Source organism: Opisthorchis viverrini (assembly GCF_000715545.1).
Source record: "Opisthorchis viverrini unplaced genomic scaffold opera_v5_193, whole genome shotgun sequence".
Taxonomy (NCBI): Eukaryota; Metazoa; Platyhelminthes; class Trematoda; order Opisthorchiida; family Opisthorchiidae; genus Opisthorchis; species Opisthorchis viverrini.
In genome coordinates, this window is record NW_008751853.1 from 450,734 (window position 1) to 471,675 (window position 20,942).

Consider the following 20,942-nt stretch of genomic DNA (forward strand, 5'->3'; position numbering starts at 1 on the left):
CGCTAACACATTCGCAAAAACCAAAGAGGATCAGTCCAAAATGGTATCCCTTGAGAATTCTGCCTAAAAAGGTGAAATCATTGGTCAGACTGTGAAGAAAAAAGAATGAGATTTATATCACCCTTCAAAGAGAATCAAACATGATTTTGCAGCAGCGAGTCCACTACTGAGATTTGCCTTGAGGGGCATTTGAAAAGTAATTGCCCTCAACACTTTGTCTGTGGGCTTTTACCCAGTGGAAGAATCGTTTTTAATCTGATCTCTCTTCTTTAATAGTTAGGTGAAATTGTACCCTATTCAGCTTAAATATCGGTGTTTATAAGTTTGATTTTGACGGACAATTATTCGCAATTGATTTGGTTGTTTGACTGCAGGGTTCTATTGTTTTGCCCGTTGACTTCTGCTCTTTGAGATCGGTGTCTCTTGCTGTCACCTATTGGTCGTTGCCAGAGCGACCGCCATTTTATGTGGTTGGTTACCTGAATTCAACTCCTCCTATGGAGGATCCAACCTTAAAAGACGTCCTTCAAAAAAGACAAATACTTGTCCTTGGAGCCGCTTCCAATGATTGTTCCTCTTAAAAGACATCACGTCACAGAATAGGCGAAATTTTTTCGGTCTCTATGGCGGAAGGTACATACAATTTCCTACTCATGCATAACCCAAATATGAATTGCCTTGTAACCCAAGCCTTCAAACAGCGGAGTGCATTTCGTCAGAAGTTAGGTCAGGTTCCTTTTCTTGTTGAAACACACTACTCATAAGGTTGCTGATGACTCCTCGACAAGTGCTTCAGCAAACTCGTGAGTAGTGTGTTCCATCGGTCAGGTTCTTTTCTTGTTGAAACACACTACTCATAAGGTTGCTGATGACTCCTCGACAAGTGCTTCAGCAAACTCGTGAGTAGTGTGTTCCATCGCAGAATTATACCCCGATATTTTCAATAACCTACAAAACATGAGGCAACATCTGTGGAGCACATACATTTGTGGAATGTCATACATGAAAGTTTCAGCTGTGGTCCATTCGAGTTTCTCGTTAACTCCAAATTAATTTGCAGATGAGTGTTTTTCACCAGTTATGTCAATGCATGTTCATAAAACTAATTGATTGATTTGGTAATCAGTTTTCAGTAGCACTGTTAGTGAAACTACAAAAGGACGTCGAGAAAAACATGTTTCCAGCGAAATTGCCTCTTATCATTCACGTAACTATTATGATACAGAATAAGTGTGCTTTTAAAGAATTATCGCCTATTTGGGAATCGATTGGATCATTCAAACAGTGTGATATTGATCTGAGCAGACTGCAACTTTGGCGTTTACTTACCCAGGAATATAGAACAGACTATGGGCTGCCTTAAAAATCTCTGGAGATCCTGCTGTCGGTGAGTTACTTGATTAAAATTGAATCTTTCTCCCTGAGCTCAAAATTTAATTTTTTCCGTGGACTATGTTCTCTTATGTCTCATTCTACTGAGATTTTGGTAACCCCCAAACTGCGCCAAATTTCCGCCAGCATCCAACTTTTTGGTAGTCATGTAACCGGGAAAATGATAACCAGCACCACGAAACGAAAACTGATTGTTCCATGCGACCCCCAAAACGTCGAACGTCACGATATTATTTTCGGGCAATACGGAACCATGTTGGTGAGAAAACCGTCCCGCATCAGGCTTTGTTCTTATCATATTTAGCCACTTTCTTGTTCTCCACCAGAGGTATTACACTCACTCTGTGTCGTAGACACCGGCCAAGCACTAGTCGTAACTAGCAACGGAGGTATACTGCGGCCTGTGGTGGCAGCTGGCTGAAATCAGGCCGTCATATACCGCGTTTTTGAGAAACAGCCCTGTTAGGACCACCACGTCCATTAGGTTGCTTGAAAACGGGGTGATCGAATCACGCATCAACATGGTGGATGAAGACGGTGCAGCCGTGTGATTTTAGCCAGACTACATGAGCGTGTATACTTGCATGAACAAAGTAAGCGGTTGTTTGTGCGTATCATAATACTAGTAGTAATAATATTCATAATAGGTGCGACTGTGAGGAACTGACAGTATGCGATCAGTGCACATCCACTAAAATGGTGTGGGGAAGTTACGGCCAATATTTTGGTGGTTCCTGTACGACTACAAGGAATAAGGCCCGGGGCCCCACTTATCCACAGATCAGAAAGAGCTTTTTGTCAAACTTATATGCACCAAATACCCATTGATCTCGCTACTGTTTACCGATACCTTAAATTTGCTAAATGACAGAGGTGATGTTCGCTTACAGGATATCAAAGAAACCTGGTTGTAGCAGTCATGCCACTAGGTTATTCGCTCTATTTCGAAAGTGTAGCGGCAGCTTACTACTAGGAGATTGTGACTTTTAGCATGAAAATGTCAACTCCAGAAGAAGCCGCCCTTCAGATTTTTCCTAGCCGTGCGTGACGCAAGCTCAGACAGGTGGGCGTAGAAATAGACGAAACCTCTATTTTTGCAATGTGGAAAATGGTTTCCTATTTATTCCGAGAATTTCCCCGTCCACGTTCAACCGGAAGTTTTCCGCTTTGATCTTTATTAGATTGAGAAGTATATGCGTGCTTTGAATCCCCATACCTGCAGTGACTGGTTAAGAGGGAGTCTTTTATGAGAGCTAGTCTCTTCTGACAATATAGTCTAAATAAGAAAAGTGCTTTTCCTGAGTCATATTCTTTTATATTACTTCAGAACTAAGTAGAGACTTGCAAAATAGTGTCCAGAATGAAAGCTTGTAACTACAAACAATAAAAGAGTATTTCTGGCTCGAAGTATTTATTGTGGGCATAGCTGAAGATCGCTCTGTTGCAAACTTCGATCTCAAAAGAAGAAAATACACAATGAGAGGTTTCTAACACGGACTAAGGCATACCACTCCTGTCCTCTCTGTTAGTTGACATTAGGTTAGTGTTTATTCATCATAATGTCCGAATACCAATATTCCGGCGAACTCTTGACGTTTACTCGCGGCTTTCAGGCCCAGTTTTCAGAACTAGCTGATCGTGCTTCTCAATCTTGGCCGGATCCTCTCTGTTCTTCCAGTTTCCGATAACCAAAACTGTGGCAGTTGGAACCAACATACAACTTGTACATGGCCAATAGCTGACAAATTGGGCTGGAATGTTTTGAAACAAAAAAAAAACACCATACTCACTATGAAATATCAAAATAGGATTAGCTTATATCAAAACACCTTAGGTCGAACAAATCTGTATGCATGTTGCATGATTTTCCATACATGCTCCGCCTAATCTGATATGAGGTCTACATTGAAATTCAATAATCGTCGCAAGAAGATAACTGGTGAAATGCTTGTCGGTGATAATCTGGACATGTATACGTTTTTTTCACTTCTCTTCAACTCGAAAACAGGATAAAATTTTGCTCAACTACACCTATTCCTCCTTTGATGTTCAGTCCCCAATATCCCGTTCATCCGTGAGAACCTTGCTGCTATTTATCCATCCACCCCTGAGCCGTACAACATGTGTTTCCAAACTGCGTCGTTGTTTTTGTCCATCTCTCCTGCACAAAAGGCAGTTCATTGTTATCATAGTTGGTAGATGTTCTCAGCTCAAAACCGAATTTTCACCGAATCTGACTCTAAGTGTTGTTGGAACATCAAAATCACGGAAACGCTTACTTCGACCATTGAATGAACGGACGGGTGAATTCAGGTCTGAAAGAATTCACTTAGTTTGGAAAGCCAAGGTTTCTGTTCGTAGCATCCATCGATATTCGCAATCAAGACACCGTACCTCGTACGCCTCCAAAGGACCGAGCACCACACTGCTGAGGAACTTTGAGTTTAACGATCCCGAATATCAAAAGAAAGAATTGGGTTCGAAAGTCTACGGTACTATTCACACAAACGTGAGTTCAATTATACAACAAACCTCAGTTGTCCACGTTTGCCACGTTTACACGTGCACAATCTTGTCACTGATCGGTACAGCGCATTGTCAATGGTTGCACAACAAACAACGGTGAGCGGAATGTGGGATCTGTAGTTTGGGTTTCGGTCATCCCTTCCAGGACCAGTCTCGTGGCGGTGCGATCAGGCGGAAATCACGGTAGGACCGGACAGGGCGGGCTCAGCAGGCTGGGCACAAACGTCCATGTGCAAGTGGGTTGGCACATATACACACATGGACATATGGTGTTGGACAGGTTAGCCATTGAGTCAAAGTGAATGGCAGATACGGATAAGCAAAACAAGTGGAGATCAAAATATATGGGAGAAGTAAAGTGAATAGGTGAATTATTATGATGTCAAGTTAGATTCAAAGCACACCACATGCGAACATGTTCACCTGTTGAAACGTAAGAATTCATATGCGTCTGGTGTGTGCTGGTGGAGTAGTAGTACCACACCCTTCTTGCATGCTAGGTGAGCGGAGTTCAAATCTCGGTGTTGCCAAGGTTACGCACTGTTGATGACCTCTAACAGGAGCAGACTCGAGCTCACTGCTTCCCACGTTTGATGTGGATCAACCAGAATGATTGCGCCAGGGCAAAACGACGATTGTTCAAAGGAGTTATGTGGGTGCGCATTTTACAGAATCCCGCAACCACCAACACCCAAAACCCTATATGTTTCACCGAAAATAAATAAGTAAATAAATAAATAAATAAATATTGTATTTTTTATTGGGACCTTTCCGGCTGTTGGAACAGTTCAAATGCGGTCTACTAACTTCAAGAAATGATTGACAGTTATCGGTAAAAATAGGCAGGACATAAGCTCTTGAATGAAATTTGACAAGTCGTTGGTTCGTTTTGCTGAGTAAGGAGAGGATTTCTGCGATAGACTTTGGTTGGTAATGCAAAATGTGAAGAGTCTAGCGACGCATGTCCCTCTACGTCTTCAGCCCACGGATACAGTTTTATGACGTCATCAAACTCAGAGCACGGCCGTTTTCTAGACACAAAACATCGGGTGAATACCGTGACAGCTTTTGTATCTACCTAGGAATTATCGGAATACGTACCGATGGCCCTCAGATGAAGTTCTCAGCCACTGCACACTCCCCTGGCATCAGGATTCACCGGCCTGAAATAAGTAACCAAAGGTGAATTGTGCAGGTGTTAGGGCTCATGTGTTCGCTTAATCAAGTGATTATAGTCAGATGACTCTCAGGTCCGTGCTAGTTTTTAACCCTCTAAGAGTTGATATTGAATCACTGAATTTTATTTTGAATGAGAGTACCTTATACTGTATTTCCTAATGATCCTATCACTGTCATATATATATGTATATACGTATATAATACCGAAAAGGTATATTTTTTATCTCTGTTGTTCCAAGCAATAAAATATAAATTTTTGTTCTCGAATGACTGTACTATTGCTCCTCCGACTCAATGACAGGTACCTGTACTTTCACGGCATCAACACTTCTGGTTGTTGCCGTAATATGAACTGAAAGGTCTTGGTAAAGGATGACACCAGGGTCACCGGAGTAAACAAAAACACGCCGAAACATGCAGGAGCGGATAGTAACACTTGGGCCTCTTTGCAGCTGACAGGAAGAACGTCCCATACTTGATCAATTCACTTGAGATCATCAGCGATCCCATGAATAGAAATTCCGTCAGGGTTAAACTAAGCTAAAATAAATGGCGCTGGACACCGAGGGGAAGTGAATCAAGATACGGTTAACTGTTCTTTTCTTTGCAAATAATCATTCACAAGATTAAGATAGGGTGGCGGTGAACCCAAGTTTGAATGGTTATTCACCCCACAAACCAGTGTTTTACACGTTCTTGCATAAATTTCCGTTAGAAACTGGCTTGAAAATTCCCCGATCCGATTTGGGATAACCATACTCCACAACAGTAGAAGCTGGTTAGTCTTTGGTTGCCCGTTCATTCTTCTTTTACACAAAGGAATAAGCACCTGACTTTCACCACGCCTAATAGGACTAAAGACGAATTCAACTCACCTATATAGGCACAACAAACCAGTTTATTGTCAAGGCACAATGAAACGGCTTTTCCGTGACGAAACTGGTGCTGCAGCTTGCTGCATTCGAGTTGCGAGTTTTGTAGGCGTTCAGATGATCGCTCCAATTGTATCGAACATGGGGTAGACAGATCGGTGATAAGGTCCTCCGACGCGTTTGTCATAACCCGGTACTGTGCCTGCATTCTCACGGTACCGTGACCCAAGGTGGCCTAACTGCGTCAGGCTCACTGTGGTGAGTGCCTGCATGGACTCAGTCGCTGGATGGCGCATCCCTGGGATCACGGGATATGAACATGCTGACTTGTGAGACCCGAGAAAATTCCGGATTTCGGGGTATCTGATTTGGCGAACTAAGCATAGGTGTCTCTCAGTTGACCCAGTGAAAACATATGCAGGCCCATCCGGAACTGGGGCTTGAGACACCGTGGGGACACAGGTAACTACTCTCGCAAGAGCATCGAGCCCTTAAGATGGATCATTTGGCGCGGGATATTCTCATTGGTATGCGGATACGGTCTTGACGAGGGACAACGGAATTAAGCCTAATCTCTCATTTATGGTAGTCGAGTACGTCTGGAACCCAGTAACTGAGTGGAAGTAGTGCTACTATTTGGGTGGTTATGAGGCTGCGCGCTGGTTCAACACAGGTCAAGAACGGTGACGTATTTCCTGAAATTTGTGCAGAAATATCAGATACCCACGGAAAAGACCAGATATTCAGTGGACTGCGAGAAACTGGCGGGCAGTAAGACAGCCAACAAATGCAACACAGAATCATACGGGAACGTTGAATCTGATCGTGTTGAATGCAGTATTACAACTCGGAAAGTTGTCAGGACGTTCAGATTACTGAAAATAACCCCTTAATGCCCGGAACCTACTGAGAACCCAAAAACTTCACCAGGATCTCAGTAGGGAAGCCGGCAAGCCAGTCAGTCACTCAGCAAAAGCCGATAAGTGCTCAGACACGCCACAGAACGACGACCGACTATGACGTGTTCGGGCATTTCACAGAAGCCCGGTCGCTGATCATGGGCGTTCACTAAACGCGGATCAGACAGCATGGATCAATATTAAAAACTAACTTTTAATAGCACAAGGTCGTTGTAACTTTTGCACTCGCACACACTCACTTGTTGCAATAAAGCTGTCGTGTTTCTTGTCGGCAAGCCTTCTGTCCGACACTAGGCACGGGAGCGGTGACAGCAGTCAGATATAACAAAAGTTGGCGCATTTTCTGATCTACTTTTTGGACACTCCGCTCTGTTGGTCGTGCTACACTTTTGGGGTTTGCATAACTACGTCCTAGACCAAATGCCAGCCGTGATGACTGCACGTCTTCTCACACGCGAAATGAGGCGAATTTCATTGCGTGCGCATGGACCATGGTACCCGAAACTACTCAAGCCTTTTTCTTTTGGAGTAATATAAGCTGTAGATCTGTTTTCAGTGTCTAGATGCTATTCCTAATGGTCTCTTCGTGCAAATATCCTATGCAACTGCAAACATTTCCACAGCTGATGGAAATGAGGGCAACCAATGCGATGTGGTTTCAAGAGGTGGTTTCAAACCACCTTCAAATTAAACACATTTCACCACGAAGCATTAGCAGGAGGGAAGTAATTGTCTAACGAGGAGAAAGTACCATGGACCACTTCCTTTGAGATATTTGAAGTAGAGTTTCTACAAGGGTTATGAGCTGTACGCTTTGCACGGGTGTGTAGAGACCATTCAAATGCCTAAAACGGTGAAGTTAAATTGCTGTAGACGTGTACTTCCATTCTGGTGGGGGGTGCCTGAAGTAATAGTTCAAGAGACAGCAGATCAGTGTCGTGACCCATCCAATCAGTGTTTAAAAATTTGAGGACTGTGATGCATGAAGAATCGTTTTTACAAGATATTTAGGTATTCCAGTGAAAGCTTTATGCGACTGGTTTTGACCGCCAATTGCATGCATGATTCCTAGAAGCCGGACATCCCCTCGACAACATCTGATTCATTCGCGCGCTTTCTAGGTACCTCCAAGAAGATGGTGTTATTGTGAGGGACGACAAGCTGGATGGTTTTTCTTCATGCCAATATCTAAGCTAGGCTAAATCTCCAGGATGGTAAACAAAATCATATCCAACTGCGGATCATCCTCGTCGGCCACCTGATAGTGCGAAAAACAGAAGGAATCGTTTTTACTTACCCTGTCCTCGTCAAACTTAGGACGACCAACCTTTCAAGACATCACTTAAGGATTCACAATGCACAGAAGTCATAAAGTCATACTGCATGCTTAAGAGTTACATTCCTGGTTGTTAAGCACTGATGCTCCAAGCTCCATCTCTGACTAAAATATTACCTAATCTGTCACTTGAGGGCGGCACTCCGGTCCTCCTATTCGGTGGCGGATAGAGATATCAATTGTGCTTGCATAGATCCTGAAATAAGTACCGGATTCATTGTGGTGAAATTCGTTTACTTGGGGTCCATCACTTCTAGGCCTGATTCATTTTCCTTGCAAATCAAAGAGCTCTGCATGGCAGTGCTGGCCGATATCCGACACGAGTTTGTCTCCCAACGGTGTATGGATCACCGAAAGTCTGTGCTTTGTTGTGTAAGACAAGTTGTTGGAGAGGGATCAGATGGGCTGTTGTTTGTGATTTTGTGATAAAGACCCAAATGACTAACGGGTGCCGGATAAACTTGTGGATGTCTTTTGGGATTCATCAGCCGGCCTAATGTTGATGGCATTACAGCGAACATGAGCGCCACAGTATTAGTGTTGTCCGCCATTCTTTTGTTTTCGTTTAATGGAGCACCACTCCATACAGTGCACTACAACCGTAAATGACACAAGCCCCCCCTTCAAGACAGACCAGTTTGGCTTCCAGGGGGCAACAAACGCCCTAGTTGCAATAATGGCATTTTCTCCTCATTTGAAAATCTGACCAAACCTACCTCAACTATCCCATTGGCGCCTTGCGACTGATACAGTACGGTAGATCTGGTATCCCACAATTCCGACTGCGACAATGTAAATATGTCTGCAAGTTGGTATAAATACTCTCCGGTAATCGAAATTAAGATTAGACCGTGCTAATCCTAAAGTCAAAAGGCTTTTTGAATATGTGGTTTCATTCTTTTGGTCTACAAACCAGTTAGGGTTAATCTGTGGTAATTTAGGTGAATCACTTTTGTCTCTTAGGTGAACGGCAATCCGAAATAATTTGAAAAAGTTTCAGCGAATATTTCCGGAAAAAGCTTTTTGGTTTTGTGAGAGACTGACCTGGAACCCAGCTGAATCTCTCGTCTGTGATGTCCCCAGGCAACTGAATGTGCTGCACCAGGCCGCCTCATGTCTTAGTCGCTACGATGTTCGAGATATCGCGAGACATATATTCGTGACGCACTACTCTAGGGTAATGTTGACAGTATTCCGTATGTCTTAGCAGAGTTTCCGGAGAGGTTCACAGGATAGCTAGTTTTGTATGAAGAACCTCTTTTTGATATTATAAACTACTATTTAAATACTTACAGTCAGTGAAGAACTCGCTACGATTTCGAGATATCGCGAGACATATATTCGTGACGCACTACTCTAGGGTAATGTTGACAGTATTCCGTATGTCTTAGCAGAGTTTCCGGAGAGGTTCACAGGATAGCTAGTTTTGTATGAAGAACCTCTTTTTGATATTATAAACTACTATTTAAATACTTACAGTCAGTGAAGAACGTGTTCTAAGCGTCCACAGAGGCGTCCGTCCGAAACTTTCACCAGGTTATCCTGGATTGTCCTTTCACACTAGTTCATGGCATCCCATTGAAGTTCTTGAAGGTTTTGCGATCTACTCATGTAGACATCTGGGTTGAGGTCTGCCGTCCTGAGTAGCCAGTCAAATGATCCTTGTTGGCCAACCACCTGATTCCCGAAAGGCTCAGTCAGCCTGTCGCGTACGTTCCGGCGTAGTGCGGTGAAACGCCAAACCCGATCGCTTAACTTTGACTCCTCTGGGTGTGGAACTGTTTGCTACTACAGGAGGTCCGCGTATGGTAAGTAGGACTTAGCCGTTAACAATGGCACCATATCCTTGTTATCCGAAAAGAAAGGCCTGCCGATGGTATATGCACAAGGATCCTGGCTTTAAAAAATGGGCCCAACGGGTTGTTGCTGCAATGCTTGTGATGATATGGGTCATATCCGAAGCAACACCAAATTTTCACATACCTTCGGATAGAAAACGGCGTTGTCGGTAAATAGAGAAGAAAACAAATCTTGGACTCAAGGTCTGACTGCAAATATCCGATATCTCCTCCAAAAAATCTACCTGCAGTTGTAAGACCTGCAGGCGACCAAGTTCAAGAAGTCGGTGGTGCTTCATTTTCACACCCACCGCATGCTTCGAAGCGTTGCACTTCTAGGAAAACCTCCCTATGTTCCTTTCGGAATGTTTTGAAGAAATTTGTGCGTAGAAAAGTCATCTATTGACGTGCATAGCCTGCCTTTCATCGCCGTTTCGTCTACGCTTCTAGTGCGTGCGTATTTCTCTCAATCTCCCGAAAATGTCGGCCCGGTATGGGCAGTACGTCAGCAGTGATTGGATTGAACCGAAGTGCAGCCCCGCATTAGTAACCGCAAATCCTATACATCATGGATGTATACACTTATCGGTGCACAGTTCGCACAGGCGCCACGCCTTGTTCTAGAAGCCCAGGCCCAAAACAGGCGCCGTTCAACCAAGAGAGCAAGCGCTTTTGCTTGCCCGAGTCTCAGCAGGCCTTGTCACAACGGCTTAATGGTCTCGTGATAATGTGCACCGAGAACCATGTTTCATAGCGCGCACTGGTAGCGTCTGCCACCGGATAGACCATTGGTGTTCCAGCTCACTAGAGATAATCACAGTGCTGGTTCGACATCCGAAGCAACGCTCGTGAGACGTGACCAATAATGGTTGCTCCGAAAGATAAAACTTTTGTTCAGCACTTCAATCAATCCCGTTGTGAGTAGCTTAGTTCGTCAAATAGGCCTTAAGGCTTGAGCTTCATGTCTAACGGCTACTGTTCTGTATTCAGTATTGACCGCAGGCAATATGTCTTAGTCCATGTACCTTTAATTTACACCTCAGTGGCGATCTTGCAACCACTGAATTTCTCTATTTGAAGGCCTGCTATTGTATGGAAAATTGTAGTAGAGCGACATGATATGGCTCTGTCTCTCACAATACCTAGAACCATATTCAACACGAAATAAGTATCCCATGAGGTCCGGTGTTGAAAAATTTTTCTAGTGCATGGATTTATCTGTATCCGATGTTACACATATCTGTAACAGTAAAATCCACAAAATAGCTCCACTTAAACAGTATAAACATTAAAGCTTAGGTAAGCAAACTTTCAGAAGTTTTTTTACTCATACCACACAGTTAATTAGCAACCACTTAGTCTAATTAGCATGCTTATCTCCAATACTGAGTACACTGATTTGCTTCAGATTTGTGGGCTGCACGCGAATGATAATGTCGTGCTGTAAACAAGCTAGTGCGATTGAGCAGGCTTCATAATATTAGTAGATTGATCAGGGTTTGTGGGAATGAAACGTGACAGAATTGGTTACTAAGAGAAATATATTTTAGAGTGATATTTTCTTCAAGTGTTTGGGGTGGCTAATAGAATAGAACATAAAGCTAAACGAGTTACTCAAAGAACCCGATGGCCTATCCCTTAGGCTAGCCACAGCCTAAGCCAAACACATCGTCGAGTGCCAAAAGCATTCTGTAGATGACTGTGCGTAGTAATGAGAAGGCAGAAATTTATCCCTCACACAACTAGCCTAATGGAGTCGCCTATCCATACTTGATGGATTTATCAGAAAGATGTAAGTTCATACTTTTTGCAGGGCGATAAAATGCTTAATCTTAGCGAAGGGAATCATAAGTCCCAGTTTATCGAAACTTTTGGCAGTTCGTGTGCGTTAATTTACTGTGGATCACCAGTAAAGTAAATAGCGTCAGTTCACATGAACAGTTTCTCTACCCTATAATCAATTTTAGCAAAAGAATTAATGTTCAAATTAGTAGGTATACTAACCAGGACATTGCTTCATTTACCATGTATGCACACATTGTGAAAAATAGATAGGTCTAAAAGCGAAAATTATTTGCGGCGTCTCCATTCATGTGAAATTGGTGCAACATTTCAAGATGGGAAAAGCAGCCAATTTGAAGGCTGTCCTGTGGAAGTCGAATCTGGCTCGTCAAAACAAAGTCCACCGGGTTTCTGGGTTACATTGACCTGACATTAGTTGGCTCCTAGAGTAACCGCATCTCACAAAAGTGTACGTATCGGGGTTTTGTTCCTTCTGCATAACTTAACTCGGTTTCATTTGTTAAGTACAGTTGTTCCACATCTTAAGTGACCACATACAAGGAGCTGTTCTCTTCTACAAGGTACTTACTCATATCAAAACCTCAAACTGCATGTCCTGTTTACCCTACTAAGTAATATTTTATCCGACAGCTAGTTCTAGTATTCTTAGCCAAACCGAGATAAGCATTCGGAGAAGGAAAAAGAAGAGAGCACCTTGTGGTTCCCAAACAGAAGCAACTCGGTCTTGACAAGAAATAGGTCTTCTCATAGTCTCTGATATGATCATTGACATTCTAGATTTCGTAAAGGCGACGAATGTCCTAAAGTGTGTTTATTGAGTCTGAAGTTTAGATTCAGGCTCTCCTTTTCACACGAAATGCAGAATCGAAACATAATCTATGAATTAATGAACCTTATAGGTTGCTTCAATACATCGTGTATGCCTACACTTTACGACAGAACTCTTATTTTCCATGAAGAATATTACTTTGGTCACTTTGAGTGGTCAGGTGATATTTATCGGATCGCAGATGGCCAATCTACCCAAATTCCAGAACTAGTGACATCATGTAGGCTCCGAGCAAGGCACCGTCAGACACGCCTACGCACTCTGACAGGATATCGCATGAGTTGCATTCAGTCCATGTCAAATGTGGTTTTGTTCGTATTTTATAACAAAAAGAGCACATTTTCAGGAATAAATCGCGATGGAAATTAAGTAATGACCCATTTCCTTGATAACGCACTACTCAAACGGTTGACGTAAACGAAATAGTCCGCTAGCCAAATATTATCTGGTAACCTAGTGTTCATGTTTGCACACCAAGCTGATTGTATATGGAAATAGATGCTCACTTGCCAATCGATTTATGGGCAGTGTCAAGGAACTATGTCGATATCTTAATATCGTTCCAGTTTAACTTTGGGCTATACAACCCAACCGAGGGATTCAGCTGAGATTATTTTAAGTCTCTTTCACGCCATAACAACTTGCAGACTTCCTGTTGCTCAATGGATTCCTTAGAATCCGTTTACTGTGGCAATAACACGGTTTCCCCATGTCGAGTGTGTGCGCTGTTCCCTGAGCCGGCAGCCAATGGGCTGCTTTGGACCTGTTATCTCAGCCTAATTTAAGGTAACCAGCACTTGTGCTACTCAGAAGTAATAAGTAGTTCGTAGTAGTTCATTTTTTGCAGAAAGCTGTAAACGGGTTCTTAGCGAAGAAGGCGTTCCAGAAGTAAGCTATTGAAATTACTACAAATGCATTGTGACAAGGTATTCCCATGTTTTTCAACTATATTCGATAATACCCGTCGCATCAGAACGAATTTCCGTTATTGACATCCTGGTGGCGACATAAGATTTGCAATAACAAGGACTACTGTGGAAGCAAGTACAAGTATGTTACAACTAATACAGCCACTCCGTGTTTTCGTCCCGATAATTTACCACATAATCATGAGAAACCTGTTCACTGTACTTTGAATTGCATCTACGTGGCAGTTGCACTGATATTTCTTCATTTTCAAATCGGCTTCAGGGCAATGACCTTTTGCGTCTGTGCACTTTGGGCTGAGAAGTGTACTCATATGTTCCAAAGAGAAAACATTCCAAGAACTCAAGTTTGCTGGTCTTTATTTTTCGGGACGGAAACGAGACATTTTTCGGTAACATGTGTGAAAGACTGTGTTGTGTTGTTGAAATACACACCCTCATGTGTATCACAGGCTGTAATTAACCGGGCTCATTGTTACGGTGTCTGTGGGGATATGTTAGAGTATTGGGCATCATTTGGCAGTGCAAATCTTCTTGCTCAAAAGGCTATGGACACAATTAAAATAAGAACTATGAGACCAAAACTGCTTTCTTTTCGTAAAATATTCATTGGAAAACCGTGTTGTCTCATTAAAAATATCATTTTGACCTAGTAAGCCTCATAATGATACAGTCACTCCCCCTACGTCTGATCTCTTGTTCTTTGGTCAGGTCCTTCAGAAGAGATTGCTTCCCAATGGAAGATTTTGTGGACAATTATTTACAGTATCACAGTTTTTGTGGGATCCATTCTTACTTCTGTTATGGATGATTCACTTTGAAAAACTATTAAAATATCTCTCGAACACGGCCAGGTTGACCCCGGCAGCCAAATCTGGATTATACAAAAACGAGAGAATTGCTTAACCTTGCCCTATTATCTAGTGGACAGAAATATTTCACAAATTATAAGACTGTTATTGTCAAGCCATCAGGCACCCACAAATGTTCAAGGGGCTTGAACTGAATATTTGGTTCAAGTACACAGGTGGGGACATATGAGGTTTATCCTGCCTCACATGTGCCAACAAAATCTATGAGGTATTTTCTTGGAATTCTGCATCAAACAGCTTGCCCAGACACACTCAGAGTGGCNACCGCGAAAGCCAAAAGAAACAACTAATGAACAGAAGTACTTTAGAGGAAAACAAAATATAAAAAACTATCATCATATTGGGAATTATCAGAAGTCAGATAAATGTGGGGACATTGACTTATTAGGAAACAGGTTCTGCATTGCACCAAGGAGCGTGACTAAACCACGTGCTCACTTAAGTGTGACTGTAAAAAATCCAATACGTGATCTCAAAATGACCAAGAATTTGTGAATTGTGGCAGCATTTTCGCATGTTGTGTGAGAGAGCCCATGCGGCCAACAAGTCCGTATGTGGCTAAGAAAACAAAACTATCCAGTATCCATGTAGGCCAATTACTGTATGACGCCTTCCACCCCATTGGAACAGATGAGCACCAGTCAATTCTGTCGTGATTACCAAAAGGGACTTCTTTCGTAGGAACCTTTTTTCCACTGGATATCTGCTTCGCCTAGGAGATATTGCTTTGAGGGCAAATTGAACAGCATCAGTAACCTGTCGATATTTTAAATTGCTGCAGTTCTCTGCTCGTGACTCTCCGTAGATTGCATGAGGTCACTTGGGTCAGAACTACTTGAGATTAGGTCAAGCTCAAAAGAACCAGAACCAAATTTTTTGAACTGCTGAGAAGAGGGAAATTGAAGTAGGATGCTACAAACACTTGAGTACAATGTAGAGTAACGAAGAGCTCATCCATGATGCATATGTATATATGGAGCGGCAGTCGGTTCGTGTCAGTTGTATTTATGGTTTAGATAGAACCTGTTTTCACAACACTCCTCACTGAATTAAATTTGGAACCGAAAGATTCGAATTTTATTACCACAGGGAAAATGCCAAGCAAGAATGTCAGTTTCAAATGCCGTAGGGCTGACTTAAGAACTTTACTGCTTTTTCCTGCACAGTAAATAATGATTGAGTAGAATGTCATGGATGTGTGATCTTTTATTACCATTTCTCTGGGGGAACGGACAGGAAACAATTCGATTGTATGGACCTCTTGCATTTGAGCTTCATTTCGTGAAAAAAGTCATTATCTTAGGAGAAATGTTGAACCAGTTCACCTTGCGGTAGGTTTTTGTGAGACAGCACTCATCGTCATTGAAATTAATACCATATAGGAACATTGGTACTCCACTGCCCTTACATCAGTAAAAATTTAATGTTTCTATTGCAGCGTTCGCAACTCACCCGGTCGCATCATTCATCGATGCCTGACAAATTAATAAGGGGAACAGGAACGTGTTTTCTACCACACTGCCAACGCAAATGGTTGGATTGGAAAGGTTGTTGGCGGTAACCGCCAATCGAACATCGGGTAATTAGATATCCTTCTATGTCTTCAAGCAAATTGCTCAGCGTGACACAGATTAATAAACACCCGATCTTAAACCATTAAACGCAGCCATGTCAACAATATTTCAAACTATTTCCAGGTGTCATCCGAATTACGATATGATACCAGCGCCAATGGGCTAAAAAGGGTACAAAGAATATTTGCAAAAGGTGCAAATTCGAATTTATCGAAAAACGCCGCGGGTTGGAGACAAAACAATCCACATTTCGTGTTATTTTCCTGCTCGTTCAAAATGAAGATCTGCGAAAACCAGATGTACTTGGCTGCTACTGATAAGGATCAGATGAGGGAACGTTGAGTGAGTAAATCCTGTCAAGACTATTCGGCATTACAAAGGTTCACGATATCATCCGGTTACCCTATTGAGACATGCCGACGCCACTTCACTGAAAGAACGTACATGGAAGGCCTGAACTTTTAGTTAATGTGTTTTCCTTCGGATAGGTAGTGGGTCTCCATATGTGCAGGACTGTTGGCCAACAGCCAGCTCCGTGGCGCCCCAATCTTTAATAACTAGTAGTAATAATTTGGGAACACGTTAGTGTAGTACGTCGGTATAGTAGTAGCGTTGGTAGTTCCAACTCAGTACGATTGGAATACAATTAGAAAATCAAGTTGAACTTGGGTTGAGTGTTGGGTTATTGCCGAAGTCACGAGCTGTTGGTTGATACGCGTAACACAATATGTTAACCTCAAAGACAAGTTGAGATTTCTCCTAAATAGGTTGTGCCAATCAGCGCATTAGAAATAGGATTTAATGCCTGTTTACCTTGTTTTGCCACTTGGTCTCTGAATTCGTCAGCTAATACCCTAAGCTATGCTCCAGCTCAAGCATGTTTCCTGAAGTTTATCGTCCGTTTCAAGCAAGCAGAAGACCTGAACAGAATCTAAAGGAATGGCCAGATCTACGAGGGCGCTAGCCTTTGTGTGAATACGGATAGAAAGGCTTGTCATAAAAAAGAACTGCTGAGTTAAATGATGCTCCCCTAACCAAACGAAGTTGAAGCTGCTGCTATACGCGTCTACACATATCATGACTCTTTGCGGCCCAAGTTTTGGCTACTGTTTCCTTTCTGACACGGGTCTAGCCCACAGACCATAGAAAAATGCATTCAATTGTTTGTTGAACAGAATCTTTACTAATTCCAAAGGTGGGATGTATGTCGTAAGTTGAGTTAATGGAAAGGCCGTGATAAACCGACTAGTGTGACCGCAAAAATGTTTTTCACTGCACTCAGTCGTTCAATAAGCAACCACCTGGAATACCGAATGTAATATAGCGTCATTGATGGATGATTTATTTTGTATTAAGAAAACAATCAGAATCCTATGTTCCTTCTCTGTTTTGTTCGAATGATTTTCAGTACTCCTATTACGGTATCATGTAGATACATCAGCGTAGTTAAGCCCATAACATTCAGATTTTCCGTCGTATCAAATGGATCAGTAAAATTGCTTCCGAAAATCTGCATGGTCGAGTGTTTTAGAGGTCAAATAACTGGTCATACTTCCCAGTGGCTTTTATATATCCCCTACCCACTGTATGCTTTTCACGTTACTAAGGCTGGTCGGTTTCCCCCCAGCGCCACGCACAATAGTGATAACCCGATCATTGACAGCTCGTGCTTACATCTTCCGGTAATCCTCATTCGGTGATTCTGTGAAAGGATGTGACGCCGTTTCCGGCATTCATGAGGTGATCAACCTGCATGTTATACTCTAGCAGAGCACTCCATGACAGCGATGAACAAGGCATGCTATGCTAAGCGGTGTAAGAGGAATGATAAAAATCTACCATAATCTCTCTATCGGTTGTGCTCTGTCTGAGATTAGCAGGAAACCTTCAAGTGAAATCCAGTTTGTACAAAGGTTGAATAAATAGCTCCTCTGCATCCTAGGCTAGTGTGTCTGGTCATGCATTGTGACGAAACACGCAGTGCTTGATTGCTAACCTTCCAGCGCCTCATGGGACACTACCCGGTCGTGGTCCCAGATACTTGTCTGTTTACCACAGTGGTCACATGCTAGCAACAATCGATATGAAAGTTGGGTCGGATGAAATTACCCGCGAGGTTCGAATCTGCTTGACGGGTCCGGTGAGCAATGGAACAAGTGTTCTGGATTTGGACAGATAATCTCATTTACACACGAAGTTGGCTTTGACAGGAGGCTCAGCTGAATGTAGATGAACCCCCCCCCCCGCTTATGATGCTTTGTACATGATTGATGAAACCCAAGAAGAGCGAAACAGGTCTGCAATGTCGAAGAGTCTTCATCAACCTTATGGATAGTCTGTTACTTCTGGAAGAGTGTTTTAAATGTTTTAGCAGATAGTAATATTATGGTTTGAAGACCCTGAGGCTGCTTTGTTCGACACCTGTTTCCACTTCTATGTCGTAATTCGCGCGTGGCTGTGCAAGCAATAATGATGCAACCTGGAATGATGCTTGAAACATTGTCTGTACCACGTCCCAAAGAAACATCTTGGGTATCTGTTCATCAAACAACTATTGCTATCGCCTATCGAGTATGAGTAGTTACAACCCGTAGAGTCAGCTTATCCCCTCAAAGAAGTTGGCCATAATAAACTAAGTAAAGTATTTCGAACTGTGTCAACGTGAGACTCAAACAATTTCGATGATTCTCTACTGTTCGAATTTTAAGCTTTACACAAGCTTAGTATACGAAGAATAGCTTAATTTGGTGCTCACCGTCCGTCCAGTTAATACCCATTGTATGCTCAAGTTGGCCAACTGAGAAAATCTTGAAAAAAAAACAGATAGTCACTGGAGAGAACACTTGAAGTTCTCCTCTTGGAGGGGAAATTTAAATAAAACTAATAAGGGTGGAAACCCATGATGGAGGCAATTGCAATATATCATTATATCTATTCTCGTTATTCATTCCGCGCAGTGAGAAAAACAGAAGTCACTGGAGAGAACACTTGAAGTTCTCCTCTTGGAGGGGAAATTTAAATAAAACTAATAAGGGTGGAAACCCATGATGGAGGCAATTGCAATATATCATTATATCTATTCTCGTTATTCATTCCGCGCAGTGAACTGAACTGTGGTCGGTGGTCACACCGACAATTTACGATAAATTTATGCCCAGAGAAGTAACCCCGTTAGAATACTGTGTATGACACTTTGCTAAGCTGTAAGCAGACCCCTGTCCAGTTGCACCACTAGGCAACATTTGTTATCGGGAAACCGTATCGTTGGCCTGACAGTCAAACAAACAGCTACATTATTCTCTGAATCAGGAAACTTATGGTTTTCAGCAGCACATCCAAGGAAAGGATTTCACTAAGATAGTGCCCTCCATGGGCCCGTCTGCTAGAAGGCTACTGCTGTCCAGTCAGCTTAGGTGGGATGGTGGTTTGAACTAAATACGGTGAGACAGGATACACGTAGCCCGTGGAACCTTTCATATACTATGATCTAATATTTCCTCCTGTCTTTCCAGAATGAGCTCTCTGCATGTGGGTGCGAAACAACCATCATGTCATTCTGTCGCATCCATGTTGGACATGGACAACTCAGAAGTGTGCTATAAAACGGACTTCAGGAGAAGGAAATCATTCCGACTGAGAACTCTGGCCAGTGCAGATGCTAGTAGTGTTATCTCTGTGAACTATGGCAAACAAGGATGCAAATTTTTGGCCGCTTCTTGCCTACTATCAGTCACATTCGCCGCGACACAACTCACCATTGCCATAAATTACATAAGAGATGGCGAGCAAGAAACTTTATTAGCCAACCACGTCATTATGCCCATAATGCTGTTCATATTTGCCGGTGAAATCGCGTACATCACCGCGTTCCCAAAGAAACGAATGAGTTTTCCTGAAATCCTCATATGGACGACGGCTGGAATGATATTTCTAATGGGTATCTGTTCACTATTATTGACTTTTCGGTCCTTGCCACTTGACATAACGCAAGCATCCGAACAACAGACAAGTCGTGTTGAATGGATATCCCTAGCAGTAAAACCTGCACAGTTCAATAAACCAGCGGTAATCCCTATACTTATCGTGTTTAATTTAATTTTCCTGGGGTTTGATATACTGAACTCGGTTGCTTTCTTCAAACTCTACAAGCCTATCAAAGAGGATGCTGAAGCTCGGGAAGACCAGTCGGAATGCGACTCAACAACGAGTGAATAAACCAGTGTCCCTCCATTTTCTGTTGTCCAAGTTCGTGCACGCGTTATTGACTGGTTGATTGTGTTCCAAACGTTCTTGAGCGACTGATAAAAACTGTCCTGGCAAAATCATTTTCGTTCCACTTGAAAAGACAACTAGAGATGGGTGTGTGCACTGTCAATGAGTTCGGGCTGAATCATGCGCTGAGTCGAGTAGAACGAACACGCTGACCGTCACACCGCATGCAGAACGATAGAACGAATCGGTAACTTTTTGCACTGCCTCCGGTAGCGTCAAAACTACTCCTGCCTTGATTAATAACGCCTCCCACGCTTGCAATGCAGACAAATTCAAATCCACTGAAGTTGAAGGAATACCGCAGACTGGTATATGTTGGCACCGCTGAATCCACATTATTGAAAAATGACATTGTGGATGCGTCAGCTCCTAACTGCGAGAATACATTCAATTCAGTCAGGTGCTGCGCAATCTACAGAAAGGTGAGGTATTTTTAAGCAAATTCAGAGTAACATAAACCAAGGTGTGGGTGCGCTGTGCGTAATGGGGCTCGGGTAACTCTTCCTATAGTCGACTACACATAGCGGCAAACTGATGTGGATAACGTTCACACTGTCATTTCATGTCTTAATCAGCATCACATGTGAGCACTTTAGTTCAGTT

General features: G+C 42.7%; 1 protein-coding gene across 1 annotated transcript; it reads left to right on the forward strand.

Annotated features, from left to right (window-relative positions):
* Positions 1-1,296: 1,296 nt before the first annotated feature.
* T265_07998 (hypothetical protein) lies at positions 1,297-20,376 on the forward strand (the record flags this gene model as incomplete). The annotated part of the gene is made up of 2 exons (XM_009173679.1): positions 1,297-1,387; positions 19,581-20,376. One exon carries the CDS (start codon positions 19,581-19,583, stop codon positions 20,280-20,282), a length of 702 nt encoding a protein of 233 aa, XP_009171943.1.
* Between the last annotated feature and the right edge of the window lie 566 nt (positions 20,377-20,942).